Source organism: Trachemys scripta, chromosome 7 (genome assembly GCF_013100865.1).
Source record: "Trachemys scripta elegans isolate TJP31775 chromosome 7, CAS_Tse_1.0, whole genome shotgun sequence".
NCBI classification, from domain to species: domain Eukaryota; kingdom Metazoa; phylum Chordata; order Testudines; family Emydidae; genus Trachemys; species Trachemys scripta.
Genome location: NC_048304.1, coordinates 125,106,162 through 125,123,044, shown reverse-complemented (window position 1 = coordinate 125,123,044; position 16,883 = coordinate 125,106,162). Strand labels below are relative to the sequence as shown.

The following is a 16,883-nucleotide window of genomic DNA, read 5'->3' as shown; positions in this document are numbered from 1 at the left end:
TGAGGCAGTAGTCCTTAATCTGTTCATCATAGTCAATGACCCATACATACCATCACAAGTTAGACTTCAATTCCACAAGTTTAATTTTTAAAAAGCATCTTTTAATCAAATATGAAACTGATTAAGTCATCCAATGCAATTACCCTATACACTTTTTAGATTGTTAATATAAAAATGTAGAACAATGCGTAAGTGTGCTGTAGAAGTTGTCAGAGTGAAGGTGGAAGTTTGGGTAATTGGGCTTTTGACATATGGTAGCACAATAATACCTATTCCACAATCCCAAACTAACTGGATATATCTGCTGAAACCATCTGTGAAACGGCGACATTTAAAATCATCTTTAGGTTAGAAAGTCAATATCCCTTTGTCGAGCCATTGTTTCAAACTACCTCCAGATGCAAAGTGATGACACTCCATCGGTTTAGACTCAGCTCAGGTTTTCTTTGCAACCATAAGGGATAAGTTTTAATGAAAGCTTTAGATTCAAGAGCATAATTCCATGGCAAGGGGTGGATGCCATGGAAAGTTTCACATGGAATACATGAGGTCCTCATTACAGAGAGTACAGCAGTGATCAAAGTAGTTATGGTTACATAAATACTTCCATTCAGCTTGAAAGGTGAAACTTTCAGAAATTAAGTTCTCCACAGTTGATCTCTACCCAAAAAGGTGAATTTTACTGCAAAGTTTGCTCATAAGTAGTTCAGCTGTTAGAATACAAGGAAAATGGGGTGTGCGTATCCCCTATTTAAAAATATCAGTTTTTATTTAAAAAAAAAAAGTAAAAACCGCTCCAAAACAGCTGTGGCTAGAAAGTTTAAATTTGGCATGGAAATAGCCCTCATTGAGAAGTCTCTTAGGCCTTGGCTACACTTACCAGCTAGTTCAACGGCTGGAAATCGAAGTTCTGGGTTCGACTTATCGCGTCTAGTCTGGACGCGATAAGTCGAACCCGGAAGTGCTTGCCGTCGACTGCGGTACTCCAGCTCGGCGAGAGGAGTACCGCGGAGTCGACGGGGGAGCCTGCCTGCCGCGTTTGGACCAAGGTAAGTTCGAACTAAGGTACTTCGACTTCAGCTACGTTATTCACGTAGCTGAAGTTGCGTACCTTAGTTCGAATTGGGGGGGGTAGTGTAGACCAAGCCTTAGAGTCTTCTGGTGAAAATTGGTTTCATTTTGACAGTTATGACCTGTTAAGGAAACATTCTATGCATGCTCAGTGCATTCTGTACAGAGTTCTTAGAGTTCAAAGTGCACAGCTAAGAAAGCGAGACAGAAAGACACAGTATAGCCTGCATTAGCTAAGACAAGAAGAGTTTTTAGTGTGCAATGAAAGAGAAAGGAACTCTTGCCTGGCTCACTGTGCATCTTGTAAGATAAAAGCTACAATAGGTTCACAGGAGAGGGTCTTTCTTCAGTGGACTTCCTAAGATGTTCAAGAGATGCGCCTGTGAGGTCTTTGGGACCCTGATTTCCATAACTTCTTACCATATTTCTGTGACAAGATAACTGGTTTGGTGGATAAGGGGAAAGCAATGGACATAATATACCTGGACTTCAGCAAGGCTTTTGACAGTGTCCCATGACATTCTGATAAGGAAGCTGGAGAAATGCAGTCTTGGCGGAACTACCATTAAGTGCATACAGAATTGGTTAAACAACCGCAAACAAAAAGTAACTATTCATGGAATGATGTCAAATTGGAGGAAGGTCTCAAGTGGGGTTCCACAGGGATCTGTTCTGGGTCCAGTGTTGTTAAACATCTTTATTAACGACCTGGATGTAGGAAGAGAGAGCATACTGATCAAATTTCCAGACAACACAAAGCTGGGGAAAGGGGGAGGGCTGCCAACACTTTGGGGGATAGAACTAACATTCAGAGGGATCTTGTCAAATTGGAGAACTGGGCTATGGACAACAAAATACAATTCAATAAAGACAAATGTAAAGTGCTACACTTAGGGAAGAAAAACGAAATGCACAAATACAGAATGGAGGATAACTGGCTTGGCAGCAGCACTGCTGAGAAGGATCTGGGAGTTGTGGTGGATCACAATTTCAACATGAGTCAGCAATGGGAGACTGAAAAGCAAATGCAATCTCAGGTTGCATTAACAGAGGCATAGCATGCAAGTTACAGGAGGTGACAGTACCACTCTACTCTAGTTAGGCCTCAGCTGGAGAACTGTGTCCAATTTTGGTCCCAATGTAGAGAAAGGATCCAAAGGTGAGCGACAAAGATGATCAAAGGGATGGAATGTAAGCCCTATGAGCAAAGGCTGAAGGAACTGGCTATGTTTTGTTTGGAAAAGAAGAGATTGAGGGGGGACATGAGATCTGCCTTCAAATACTTGAAAGGCTGCCATCGAAAAGATGTTCTCTCTTGCCACAGAGGGAATGACAAGAGGCAACGGGTTCAAACTACAGCCCAGCAGATTTAGATTCAATCTCAGGAAAAATTTCCTAATTGTAATAAGAGTAGGACAACGGAACAGACGGCCAGGGGGAACTTGTGGAAGCTCCTTCCCTGGAGGTTTTCCAAAGGAGGTTGGATAGGAATCTGTCTTGGGTGGTTTAGATACCACAAATCCCACATCTCAGCAGGGGTTTAGACTAGATGACCCTTGCGGTCCCTTCTAATCCTATGATTCTAAGATATAGCTCCACATTATGGATTCCCCTCCCCCCCAAAGAACATAGGAAATTCCATCAAAATTAGTATTCATCAAATTATGGAATTCCATTAAATTCTATCAAAAATTAATACACCTTAATACTAAGGTAGCAAGCACAGCTAAGCACTCAATCAATAAAATGTTGTACATACTACTTCAACTCTGCTCCCTCACATATACAACAGTTTGAACATATTTGCATGATACTCAAGTACACCACTGTATTTTTTCCAACAGATTTAAGATACTTCATTGTCACAATGATCCTATATAGCTGGCTGACCTCACACAAATTCCCTAAGACTTGTCTTTAAAGTACTGCACAGCTCCGACACTGCCTACATCTCAGTCATGATTTCTTATTACACTCCTTTTCGGACCCTCAGCTCTTTCATGCTCCCTATATTCTGTAAAGCATAACAACTTATCGTACTGAATGATTTAGAAGTTAGTTGAACTATTAAGTTGAAAGAGACACCAGATGTGGTTGTGGTGTAAGAACCCAAATCATACCCATTCGATTTAAGTATTTAAAGACTGCAACCCCAGGGAAGAGGAATTAAAAAGTAGTATATGGGTGGATAATTAGGAGCAATAGGAACAAATTGACCAAGAGAAATCTTAGAATAAATATCACGAAAGATGCTAGTGATCAGATCTTGTAAACTAAGAATAATTGCCAAAAGAAAGCTGTAGATGTTTTTCAAAGAAAAACCACAAGCAAGAAAATTTAAGTTGGGGTTATCAGGTTCACTTCTCTTTTCTGATGATTCTACCAATATCTTTCTTAAAAGGATCTCACAAGTGATGTTAAAGACTCATGTGATCCAAGTTCCAGCAGTGCCTCTCTTCAGATTGGGGAGGGAGAGCCAGAGATCAGGTGACATCACTATTCTGGTTTCCAGTAAGGTAGGGAAAAATAGGTTTGTCTGTTCAGAAAGATTAGGAGTATCTTTAGAAGTCATAAAACAGATGTAAAGATAAAAAGTGACTGCAGTTCATCTTTAGCTTCCTTAGTTTTGCCAAATGGGGGGGGGGGGAGGAGAAGAGAAGCAAAATGCGACTCAAGTCATTTCTGAAAATCTTCTCATTTAATAAATTTGAGATTTCATCTAAAGAGGGGCTGAAAAGAAGATTTCATCAGTTTTATCAGGATCATATTAACATACCACAACACAGGAGGCTTTCTAATGAGAGAGGTTCAAGAGTGCCAAGCATCACCTGAACTTGAGACAGAAGAAAGACTCACCAACATTCAGCTAGTTCATGACAGGTAATAGCTGCCAAACATGTCTGGATTAACCCAGTCTCTAAGAAGCTAGGCAAGCACTTTGTTAAGGACATATAAAGGAATCCAATTGGGCCCAATCGCACAACACCATTGTTTTTTCTACTTCAATTTGTAGATCTCCCAGTATGCTCCTTCCAAGAAGCCTGGAGGCCTCAGATCACTAGCTAAAAAACTAGAACAAGGAGTACTTGTGGCACCTTAGAGACTAACAAATTTATTTGAGCATAAGCTTTCGTGGGCTAAAGCGGCTTATGCTCTAATAAATTTGTTAGTGTCTAAGATGCCACAAGTACTCCTCGTTCTTTTCGCTGATACAGACTAACACGACTACCACTCTGAACCTGGCTAAGAAACTGTTCCTCTTGAACTCGGGAAACATGCTATCGGAGAAAAGATTGCTGGGCTGGAATGGAGAAAGTTGTGCCAGCTCTGACTGATCTGTGGCTAGACTGAGAACACAACTCATAATTGGTCTGTGTGGTAGTTAAGTTTAGGGGAGAGGAGGATGGTTAAAGAAACAAGGTTGATGGACTCAAAAGGAGTTTTGGTTTGCAGGACTCTAAAGCTCTACTGGCCTGTAAAAGTGCATCTGCCTTATATGCAAATTTCATAATCTGGAACTATTTTGCTAGAAGACTATCTGAACGCCACATTTCTTGATAAATCCTCTTGAATCCAGCCAACCTCGAGAAAGGCCTTTTGAGCACCAAGGAAGATCTACTTCCTCAATCTTTATTGCCATCTTGTGTATTAAACACAATAGAATGATAATATATAACGTGGTTATCCACCATCAAATCACTTGGCACACTAACAAATTCAGCTAGTACCAATTAAACAACAATAATCATTATTGACTACCTTTATGCTAAACTGATGTTCCAGAAAAAAATCCCAATAAACTGACGACTAGTGAGGTAGAATACTTCACCTACACATGAATATACTTTGTAACAGTTGAACTTTATGTAGCACCTTTCATCACAAAGCACTTGATATGTTCCACACGGCACCAGCTAACTAGAGCAGATTGAGGTGAGGGGCAACAGTTAAAATGGTGTATATTCGTCACAACAGCAGCTGGGTAATAACATCAGGGCCAACCCTGCTCTTTGAAAACACCTCATCACAGACTCCAATGTCCACACAGCCAACCAAGATTCAGTTTGTAAAATACAGAATGAAACGTCTTCAGTGAACGACACAGAACTCAACTCCTCTATCCTGGAGATGGAGACCTGAACCAGCCCTTGCCTAGATTTGCACTTGAGGAAGACAAAGTCAGCAGTGAAAATAAGAACTCAGGATCTTGTGGCTCCGAATCTAGTACATTCGCTAACAGCAACTTGGTGAGGAAAGCAGAAGGGAACCGTTTGCCACACTCTAGACTATTTTAAGCTTTGTCCAGCCCAATTCAGTACTGAGGAGTACAACCCAGTTCACAACAAAGCTAAGTTTGCTACAAACACAGTCCGTGCATCGTTAATGTGTGCTTACCAAATTCTGCAAAAAATTCCTAGTGTGTATGCTCAGTAGGGCTTGCAAAACTGATTCTCAGGCCATGGCTACACTCAGAAAAGCTGGTGTTTTTACAGTAAGATCTAACAAGTTGTAACACTACAGTGTAAGCAGGACAAATTGTAGTTTTACCTCAAAGTAGCTGGTCAAAGTGAATCCTAAGACATGGCCTATCTACACTTGAAATGTACCATGTTAGCTATCATGTGTTAGCTTCATCATTATATGAAAAATGGGTGTATTTTAAGCGTAGATAAGGCCACAGGACAAGCAGAAATTTTACCTCAGGGTGGGCTTAATTGGGGCAAGAAGCCACTCCCGGGGTTGGAGTGGGAAAGTAAGGAGTGGAGCAGCCCAAGCCACTGTTGCTTCATCAGCAGGAGAGGAAACAGGCAGGAAGCAGAGAAGCCCTAAACTGCTTGCTTTTCTGGGAGTGGAAACGCAGAGAGCAGTAGCAGGAACTACTGCCCTTTCATAGGAAAATACAGAAATGGAGTAGCAGACACACCCACTTCTCTGAAGAGGAAAGTAGGAAACTTCTTACTGCTATTCCCAGAAAAGAAGGGGAGCCAGGAGCAAAGTGGCCCATGCAGAGAACAGTTGCTAAAAGGCAGGACTTTCCAGATGTCCTGGAGGACTAGCGTTAATTTATAGGCGGTGGGTTAATGAAGAGCCCAGTATTCATTCAGTGGTGAGAATCGAGAGGTAACCCAAAATTTGGGGGACAGAGGGAGAAGACAATGGAAGAGGATTCACTAGCATTGGGAGGGAGACACAAGGACAACCCCAAATACATATATTTAGCAGGATGGGGAGAATTCAAATCTGTGTATTTAGACAGGAAACAATTTATTAACAAGAGTATGTCAGGAATGACATAACACAAAGGCAGAAAAGACTGGGGAAGAAGTGAAGCTGTGATTATGTAAGTTTAATAGGTCTGGGGGGAAAAGAGGGCTAATGGAGAAACAGGTGCATTTTACCCAAACTAGCAGGCTTCGTCTTCAGGCGAGACGATATTGAGCGTTTTGAGCCCTGATGTTTAGTACATAATTGTCAGACTCCCATAATTCCCAAATCCAAACTAGTTTCCTCTGGAACAGGACTGTGCAGAGGTCCCCACTGAGGACTATTTCCACACCAGATCGTAATTTTCAAACCTCAGCCTCAAATGTAAAAGGAAAAAGGTGCTCCATTTTTTGTCAGAGTTGTAAGCATCTGAAAACAGGGGATTAGGGAAAGTGTTTTGTAAGTTTAACCCCACAAAATCTCTACTCTTAAACCAGAGATCCTGAAGTACTTTAGATAGCTGGAAACAGAGCCCTCAACTCCTGTGCTCTAAGCACTAGACACTTCCTTAAACATTCAAAAAAGTGTCCTACCATTACCACTCTCTCCAACTACTGAAGCTTTAACTTGGCTTTTTTATTTTCATTTACCTTTGACCTGAAGGGAAATACAGGAAGTTTTAACCCAGGACTATTTTTTAATCAAGAATTATGTCACCAATTTAAAATAGGGATTATAATCTAGGTATCTAACATTTATCACCATGGTATTTATAAAAAAAATCCTATCTACCACATGTGCTTATAATTCAGCAGGATAGCAAAAACTTGTTGTTAAAATTGTTCAGTGCACAATAAACATGAAAGTACAAAGTACAGGAAATGAAAATAAGATGAAGGGACAGAGAAAAAGGAACCAATTAAAACTGGAAGACAAAAGCAAGGATTGAAAATTCACATAAAAGAAATGCAATTACCTACTGTATTGTTTCATATAAATGTAAAAAAAAAAAAAAAGCTACATTTCTTAAAACCATGCTAAATTCTTGTCTTTTTAAGGCCTTGTCTAGAATGAGAATTTCAGGGAATGCTATTCCCATCATTAGTTACCATGGGAGGGGGAGGGAGGAACACACTAAAATTCTCAGTATAGACAAGAGCCAAGACACTATTTGTCTTGATACAAAGTATTTTAAGGTGGCAGTACATTACTACTAAAGCCAACATATTTAACTAACGTGCAGTGGGGATTTAAAGATAACTACAAGGACCAGAACAGGGGACTATTCATCCATTTTTAGTTATAAAAAACTTACTAATTAAAATCAGAAGATTATATTTCTATACATAATAGGTGTTGGGATTAACACTGCTATTTCTTAGTAAAAAAATCCCATCAAAGGTTGTCTTTAAAAAAATCAGAGGATTCCATGTTTCTTATTATAGATGTTCATTTAGAAGTGTATAGCAGCTGCTTACAGTCTTGTAAATCTTTACTGTATGACTGGTATGGAAGAACAGGGCAAGATACTATCTAATTTTAGAGTATTTTTCCAATGTGTACAAAAATAGAATAATGTGATTATTTTGGAAATTCTATAGTAAATGTGGATGAAATTTGTATTTCACCAACCCCTAGTTAAAATTAAACTAGAGACAAAGCTTTGTCCTGCAATGCAATCCTTTTCCAGCCTCAGAACACCTCCCAAATTACAGCAATAACATGTACAAAACAGTTACTTGACTTAAGATATACGTTTTGTTAATATTTAATAAAGCAAGTTATTTGACCTGGTCCATGATCTGGGGTGAATTTCAGGACTTGCAACAGCCAGGAATGTGGGGCAATCATCATAGGACTCAAGAAGCAGACCACCTGTGTGAGAGGTTTTAAACCAGCTCAAGGTATCTTGCTGTAAACATGTTTTGGCCTGTCGAGTGATTTTTCATGTTTGAAATACAGTTGTGAGGTCAGCGTGGGTTGAAGAGGGCACTTCTGAAGAAAATAATTTCCACTGAGAATGCCTTCTACCTTATGTTACATAGGTTAGCAAATTAAGTTTCAGCATCGCTGAGAGGCAAGAACTTGCCCTCATTTTGCAGATGAGGGAATGGATGCACAGAGCTGAAGCAATTTATTCAGGATCAAAAAGCAAATTTGTAGTAGATCTGGGTTTTATTCCTAATTCTAACTCCCAGTCCTATTCCTTAGTTACGTATCATTCTTCCAATCACACTGAAGGTTAAAACAGCTAGATAGCAAGATTTTTCTACTAACTCCACTGCTTAGGAGTTTTTGATGAAATATGAATAATTTTAGATCAGTCTGCCATACCTTTCACAAAAAGACGTAGGTACAGTAAGTCAAACTGATTATAAGGCAGAAGATCACCGTGATCATCTCTGTCTGACTTCCGGTACAACACAGGTCACAAGACTTCCCTCAATTAATTCCTGTTTGAACTAAAGTAGATCTTTCAGAAAAACAACCAGTGAGGGTGAACCTACCACAACCCTTGGTAAGTTGTTCCTATGATTCGTTATCCTCACCATCAAACATTCATCCCTTATTTCTAGCCTGAAGTTGTCTAGCTTCAACTTCCAGCTGTTATATCTTAATATACCTTTTCTGCTAGATTGAAAAGCCCATGATCAATTTTTTGTTCCCCATACAGATACTTATAGACTGATCAAGTCACCACTTAACCTTCTTGTTGTTAAACTAAACAAATTGAGGTCCTTATGTCTCTCATAAGGCAAGTTTTCTAACCCTTTAATCATTCTTGCGATTCTTCTCTGAACCCTCTCTAATTTTTCGACATCTTTCTTGAATTGCGTACACCACACCTAGACAGTATTTCAGTAGCAATTGCACCAGCGCCAAACACAGAGGTGCTATAAACCTCCCCACTCAATATTCTCTGTAAGCTAGAACTAAAAAATGTATCCTAATTACAATTAATAAACATTCTGAACCAAAGCGCAGCATTAGAGAAATTCTGAAGGTTAATATATGCTTCATACCTGAACACAGTGATCATTTCAGCAACTAATCAAACTAAGTTCTGCTTTTATACCAAGTGATAACCACAGACTTGTCTACACTGGGGCTTTTTTTCTTTTTTTTTTTTTTTTTTTTTTTTTGAGGGGGGTACTGGTGTATCTAGCTGCACTAATGCAAACTGTTAGTGTAAATGCATTGCGCTGGTGTAAAAAGTGATTTGCACCAGTCTGGGTTCCCCTAGTCCAGCAGTTCTCAAACAGTGGGTCACAACCCTGTTTTAATGGGGTTGCCAAGGCTGGCGTTAGACTTGCTGGGGCCCAGGACCAAAGCGGATGCCTGAGCCCCACCACCCAGAGCCAAAACCCCAGGGCTTCAACCCTGGGCAGTGGGGCTTGTGCTTCAGCTTTGGCCCCCCTGTCCGGGGCGGTGGGGCTTGCATGGCTTCAGTCCCCTCTCTTGGGGTCATGTAGTAATTTTTGCTGTCAGAAGGGGTTGCAGTGCAGTGAAGTTTGAGAACCCCTGCCCTAGTCCAAAGGTAGTATAGATGGACTGTGTACACTGTAGGGTGGGGAGAAGCAGATGACAAAATGTAGGCAAACCCTAAGTTTACACTTTATTCTTACCCATATTCCAGCTGTTGATTAAAAGCAAATTATTCCATGAATTTTCCATCACTACCAGTAATATAACTAATGTAATTCTTCACTAAAAATAAGCTGCAATTTTGCTTCATTTGTACTGGAACTGCACTAACACTGAGTCAAATTGCTTTCTAAACTGCATAAAAAAACCTTAAGATGCCTCCAACTGTCCTATATTATGAAGCAGCAGTTTATTAGTTCATCCCGATCAGTTGTGATATCACATATGGACACAAAATAAACCAAATATCTCAATGACAGGCAAGACTAGAAGCCATAAGAATTGTTTCAGAACTATACAGATCGTGTATACTTTCTCTTTATCAGTACTATTGGCTTTTAATGCTTTCTGCTATATAATAGAAGGAGCATGTAATACACACCTCATAAAACCTATGCTTACATCTTAGGCAGCTAAACTTCCAAATGTCTACTGCTATGCAAATCCTATTCATATGAAGGAACTTAGGTCACAGCACTTTCCCAGCAATAAAAATGGGAGTAAATTCAATGTTGCATACCAGCTTAGAATCCAAACAGCTAAGTTTGCTTTTAACACTGAAACATATACACAAGCCAAGGTACTTCCACATCAAATTCCAGATCAATTATTCTTATAATGGAAAGAGTTTCTTTCAAGTTACCAATGTAACACCATTGCTTAAACAGAACTAGTGGATTATCTATTTCAAGCCTTGTATAGCAGCATTCTTATAGACTGACTCCTTGACTGAATTACAACCTAGTACTCAATAGGGGGGCCAAATGCATTGCTAGCCTCTTAGTGCTTTCTGGATATCAAGCTCTGTGGACTGTTATCAAACTACTCTCTTTTTGGACTGATGCTGCTAATAGAACACTAGTCCACATAAGATTCACTCAGCTACCAAGGTGATAGGTGCTTCAGAAACACCCAAAGTAGATATTTCCTCTTTTTTTCTCCAATAAAGTATTTAGTTCCCATAAAGATTATTATAATATTAAGATTATCGTGGAATTATCACGGCAGAATAAGATCAGCTTCTGAACACAGGCTGTATACAACCCATTTATGGCTGATAAATTACCCCTAAATGTATTTATGTATTTAAAGTTGGGTTTTTATACCTCCAGTGCAATTTCAGTTGGATATCATGAATAGTAGTGAGGCCTTCATCACTTGTAAGAAGGAAAAATAAAGAAATTACAATTTCTATTCATATGAACAGACAGAAATTATGCTAGGTACGTGTTAGGAAAAGGGCACGTCTGAGGTCTCATAAAACTGATCAATTTGAGGTTCAAACTATTTTTGGCATACTGCCATCAAGATAAAAGCCACTTCACGCTGTTATACTTTGGACTTTTTACAAAATGTTTTTTGTACTTTAGCTCCAAAAAAACCGCGTCAACTTAGTAATTAACAATTTCCTCCATAGCCTCTCTTGTAAACAGTCACAGGGACTGGAAAAAAACATACCAAACCACACCTATCAATTAATAAAGGGTGAGGGAGGACCAAGAGGAGACTGAAGGGAACCAATATTACCAATCCCTGGAGAATTTAAGTGCTTATTTTTTTTTAAAGTTTCTACCACTTATGGTTGCTAAGAACATTCTAAATGTGCCCCAATGCTATGTTTTCTTTGAGTCTGCAGACAGCTCCATTACTTGACTTCTCATAGCTTTCCCAAGCAGCAGCAGAATGAAACAGGTACAATTTTCAGCAGTCTCATTGAAACCCACAAGATTTGGAACTGCAGCAATAGAATTGCCCAGACATTTCTTAGTTTCACTATGCAGCTGTTAAGGAAAGCTCTGAGAAGCACCAGAGAGCAGCACTGAAGCTATTCAAGGATGATCCAAAAAATGTAAGATAAGGAGAGGAAGGCACCCCGCTCCCTCATACATGGTGCAGCCAGAAAGGAAGAGTATAATGGTCCCCCAGAAGCCAGGCAGGTTTGTGGCAAAAGGAAAAGGCAGAACACATCCAGTTGAAGGAGACAGAGGTGGGTCACAGATTCTAGGCCAAAAGGGACCACTATGATGATAAAGTCTGACCTGTATAACACAGGCCATAGAACTTCAGCAAGGTAGTTGTCAAATGACAGACATCTGTTATCCAGAGACTGATCCAAAAGAAAGCTCCTAAGCAGGATCTAGAGACATCATTCTGGTAGAAATCCAAACATCCCCCTGTTCCAGTAGTTAGGAGTAGAGATGAGTTTGTCAGCAGCTAATTAACCTTGGACCTCCCAATTTAATCATTTGTACTAGCTGCTAGTTAATAGGATCTGGTATATTCTCAAGCCCTGAACATTTTATTTACATAAAATACACTCACACATGGATTCGGTGAGCAGGTATATACCAAACAGCTTTATTAGGATTTTTAGTGTAACACACAATGATGTTTCCAAGCCCAGATACTAAACTAGGATGCTGAACTACCTCACAATAAAATACATTTAACTCTGTTCAGTAGGAACTAAAGTGAATCTGAAAGTTTCACTACAGATTACATATACTGAGCAATCACTGACATATTATGGACATACTTACATATTGGAAGAATAAAAAGGATGGGCTGGGTTTAGAAAATGTGGGAGAATATATTAAACAAGAATAAAAATATCAATTCAGGGATCAGCCTATAGAATTTCTTAAGGATGTCCTGGAGACACATAGTGAAGCAAGTAGATTTAAGGGGGATAAACTAGCTACCCAGGGAGCTCAGACAAATACAAACTTAACTTCTGGGTTCTTGCACTTTCTGCTGTTAGTATCTGTATTATGAAAGACCATCTCTAACTGAAAAATGGAGACTGCACTTTTCTTTCTCTGGAGAAGGTTACCCACAAAATGAAAAGGAACTACTAGACTTTTTTTTTTTTTAAGAAAAAAAATAAATATGAACATAACAGCCATACTGAGCCAGACCAAAAATCCATCTAGCCCAATATCCTGTCTTCCGACAGTGGCCAATACCAGGTGCCCCAGAGGGAACAAACAGAACAGGTAATCATCAAGTGATCCATTCCCTGTCACAGTCACATAGGGAGTGTTATATAAGTACTATGTAACAAGAATGTTTACAGGCAGAATTATACGTCCCTTTAACTTTTATGAGGACTATTAAGAGCCAGAATATTGGGTCCAATCAATGACTTTACAATAACCTTAAACTGACTCCATTCCTTCTCTCCATAATGTATCCTTCTTATACATAATGATAGAGAAAAAGGTATGTTTTTGTTGGTACTTTTGACTTTGAATTCAAGTCACTCTATACAATGAATAAAGGGGCTAAAATCAGAATAAAAATTAAACCATTTTGTTATAATAGATGCAGTTTACAATATGCTGAAGTCACTATCACTACATAAGATACATTTGGCAGTTAAATTTCAGGAATTCAATCAAAACCAGCATGAAACAGGACTAGTAGTATGGTGCAAGGATAGACAGGCAAACTAGACAAGGATTCTGCTTCAGACACACAGTTGCAGGGTTCTAATGTTAATTCTGAAGTCATTTGCACTCTTTCAAATTTCAAAAGGGTCCCTTGTGCAAGTGTCTAACACTGAGCTTCATATACACCAGAAACTGTATCTACTGACCAGTAATTTATATTACGCAAGGGAAGCAATATGATCTGAATGAATAAGACAGGTAGCAGAGTCAAAGCAGATTGAAGACCAATTGAAAAAATGACAGAAGAGCTGTTTCTTCTAGGCTAGAGTAGTCCTCAGATTTTGCAAACTGAGTTCCTCCTATTTTTAATTCAATGGATCCTCCATTTCTTGCAAACAAGTAATGAGGTTTCCCCGCAGAACTCTGAAGGAACTCACTACAATTCGGGGTAACGTGGCAATCAAGTTCAAGACCAAGGTTTAACAAGCTCCAAGAGTAACACACATTAGGAGGGTTTTTTTTCTCCATGCCAAAAGAAACACATTTCAGCCTTCAGCTGCCCCCCAAACACTGGGTGCGGTCCGCAGGAGGGTGCACGGGAGCCGCACACCCAAGGGGACCATAACAAAAATGAGTGCCCTGGTCCCGCGAGCGAGCCGATCGGGGGCAGCCGAGGTAAGGACCCCGCTCCAGCTCTTCCCGAAGGGGGGATCAATCCCGAGGGAACACGTGCGAGCGAGCAGGTTTGGGGCTGAACGGGCGGTCCCGCGGCGAGGGAGGAAGGGCAGCCAAAGGGCTTCGCCTGGCTGCGGCCGGAACCCCGTGGGGGCGTTAGCTCCAGCGGCGAGCGGCGCCCCAGGCCTCCCCCCACCGGCCCCTCCTCGACAAAGGGGTCCGGGAAACGGCGGCTGGGGAGGTCCCGGCCTGGAGACGGGCCGGGCCTGCGGAACCCGAGGCGGGGGGCGTCCCCCGACGCACACGCCGATGGCGGCGGGGGCTGAGGAGCAGAGAGGCCGCGCCCCCGGACGCAGGCTGCGCGGGCGGCCCAGGGAGGAGGCCGCAGCCCGGACCGGCCCCGGGGGAAGGAGGGGGCGGGCGGCGCACGGAGCTAATCCGGGCGGGAGAGGCCGCGGGGGGAGGGGCGCGCTGTGTCTCCGAGCGGTGGGGGTGGGGGAGGGGGAGAGGAAGGGGCGCCGCCGCGGCGGGGAGCTCCCCCTCCCCGCGCCAGCCCTCACCTACACAGTGAATGAGCTTGTGTCGCCACGAGTCGAGCTGGTGGCGGAAGCCGCGCCTCTCAATGGAGCATTCCTGCCGCCCGCACGGACTCGCCATCTTCTGGGGGAGGGCCCCGCACCGGCACGCCCACGGCCGCGGCTGGCCACGTCATCGCGCCACGCAACGCGGCGTCACGGCAGCCGCGTCGCGCCGCGCCCCCTCGCGCCCGGCCGGAGAGGGGCTGCCTCCGCCCAGCCGGGGCCGAGGGAGGGGAGGCCACGTGCTCGCGCGCGCCCCCGCTGCCATAGAGACGGCGCGCGGCGCCTTGCCCCACCAGCAGGGCCGCGCTATGGAGGCCGGGAGCCCTTCCAGGCCCCGAGGGGCAGCGCGCGCCCCCGGCTCCCCGGCACGTGCAGCGCTGCGCCCCGCAGCCGGGCTGGCAGCGGGCCGAGGAGCCGCCCCAGGGGACAGCGGGGAGCTGCCTCCAGCTCTAGCCAGGGCGGGGCGGGGGCTCGGCTGCTGGGCGCTGCGGAGCACATCAGCGGGCCAGCGGCAGACCAGTCGCCGCGGTGACCAGCGCCCACACGGCTTCGCTACCGCCTTTCAGGCGGCCCCAGCGAGCAGCCCTGGGCACTGCTCCGGGCCTCCCCGCTCCCGGCTTTCTCCCAGCGGCTCCGCCATGAGCCCATCGGGAGCGAACTGCCTGCTCTTCCCCGCCCTTCCGTCGTGAATTCGCCCCCGGCCGGCGGGAGGCCGCTGCAGCCTACCCCGGCCGAACCCGGCATTGCCCTGCTCCCGCCCGGGAGCTGCAACTCTGGAGCCGGGCACTCGGTTCTGCGAGTGCCCCCGAACGAGAAGTGACAGTCCGGTGCAGTCACCGAGTTCTAGGGGCAGGGGAGCTGCTTCTTCCTCCTTTGAGTGCTTGTCCCTGGGTTTCCGCTCCTGGCGATTCCCAAGTGACTGACAAAAGGAGGCAGGTGGTAGGACTCTAACTAAATAGACTTCAGCACAGTCCTGCCAAATCTGGCACCAGCATGAGATGCCGCTACTAGCAAATCACATCTAGTACAAGTACGAGAGGTGTTCCACTTCACTTCTGTAAGAAGATGTGGAAGCTGCCTACACTTTGGTGGAACGAGCCCTGACCTAACAGACCTTGGGAGGCAGCCAGTCCTCGCTTACAGACAACCCCCCAGCCTGAAGCAAATACTCACCAGCAACTACACACCACACCACAGAAACACCAACCCAGGAACCAATCCCTGTAGCAAACCTCGTTGCCTACTCTGTCCCCATATCTACTCTGGAGACACCATCAGAGGACCCAACCACATCAGCCACACCATCAGGGGCTCATTCCCCTGCACATCCACTAATGTGATATATGCCATCATGTGCCAGCAATGCCCCTCTGCCACGTACATTGGCCAAACCGGACAGTCTCTACGTAAAAGAATAAATGGACACAAATGGGACATCAGGAATGGTAACATACATAAGCCAGTAAGTGAACACTTCAATCTCCCTGGTCATTCTATTACAGATTTAAAAGTCACTATCATTGAACAAAAAAACTTCAGAAACAGACTTCAAAGAGAAACAGCAGAACTAAAATTCATTTGCAAATTCAACACCATTAATCTGGGCTTGAATAGGGACTGGGAGTGGCTGGCTCACTACAGAAGCAGCTTTTCCTCTCCTGGAATTGACACATCCTCATCCTTTATTGGGAGTGGACTACATCCACCCTGACTGAATTGGCCCTGTCAACACTGGTTCTCCACTTGCGAAGTAACTCCCTGTTCTCCATGTGTCAGTATATAATGCCTGCATCTGTAACTTTCACTCTATGCAGCCGAAGAAGTGAGGTTTTTACCCACGAAAGCTTATGCCCAAATAAATCTGTTAGTCTTTAAGGTGCCACCAGACTCCTTGTTGTTTTTCTAACCTGACTAGTAATCCTTGACTAGCTATTCTGTAGCAAAATTTAATACAATCTGAGTCCCAGTTAGATAATCTTTGGGTTGAAATACCTTGATCTTTGGATTCTTCACCAAAAGCAATGAAGAGCCTTGAGGAGACTCTAAATGGCTTTGTTTCATGCAAGTAGAACAGGTCCTAAAGATTTCTAAAGAGTGGATTCAGAGTAGCAGCCGTGTTAGTCTGTATCCACAAAAAGAACAGGAGTACTTGTGGCACCTTAGAGACTAACAAATTTATTAGAGCATAAGCTTTCGTGGGCTACAGCCCACTTCTTCGGATGCATAGCTAAGAAGTGGGCTGTAGCCCATGAAAGCTTATGCTCTAATAAATTTGTTAGTCTCTAAGGTGCCACAAGTACTCCTGTTCTTTTTA

At 43.1% G+C, this 16,883-nt stretch overlaps 1 protein-coding gene across 4 annotated transcripts in view; it reads right to left on the bottom strand.

The window, feature by feature from the left end:
• Nucleotides 1-14,676, bottom strand: part of LCOR (ligand dependent nuclear receptor corepressor) — a 123,410-nt gene extending 108,734 nt beyond the window's left edge. For 2 of the 4 annotated variants that reach the window (XR_004646369.1, XM_034774972.1), the window contains exon 1: nt 14,553-14,658. Coding sequence is in view for 1 of the 4 variants with exons in the window: in XM_034774970.1 (XP_034630861.1) it covers nt 14,549-14,645 (97 nt within the window). In the remaining 3 variants the exon portion in view is untranslated. Of the gene's footprint in view, nt 1-14,548 lie in introns of all 4 variants that reach the window. The other 2 variants (XM_034774970.1, XM_034774971.1) reach the window with 2 other exon arrangements.
• Between the last annotated feature and the right edge of the window lie 2,207 nt (nt 14,677-16,883).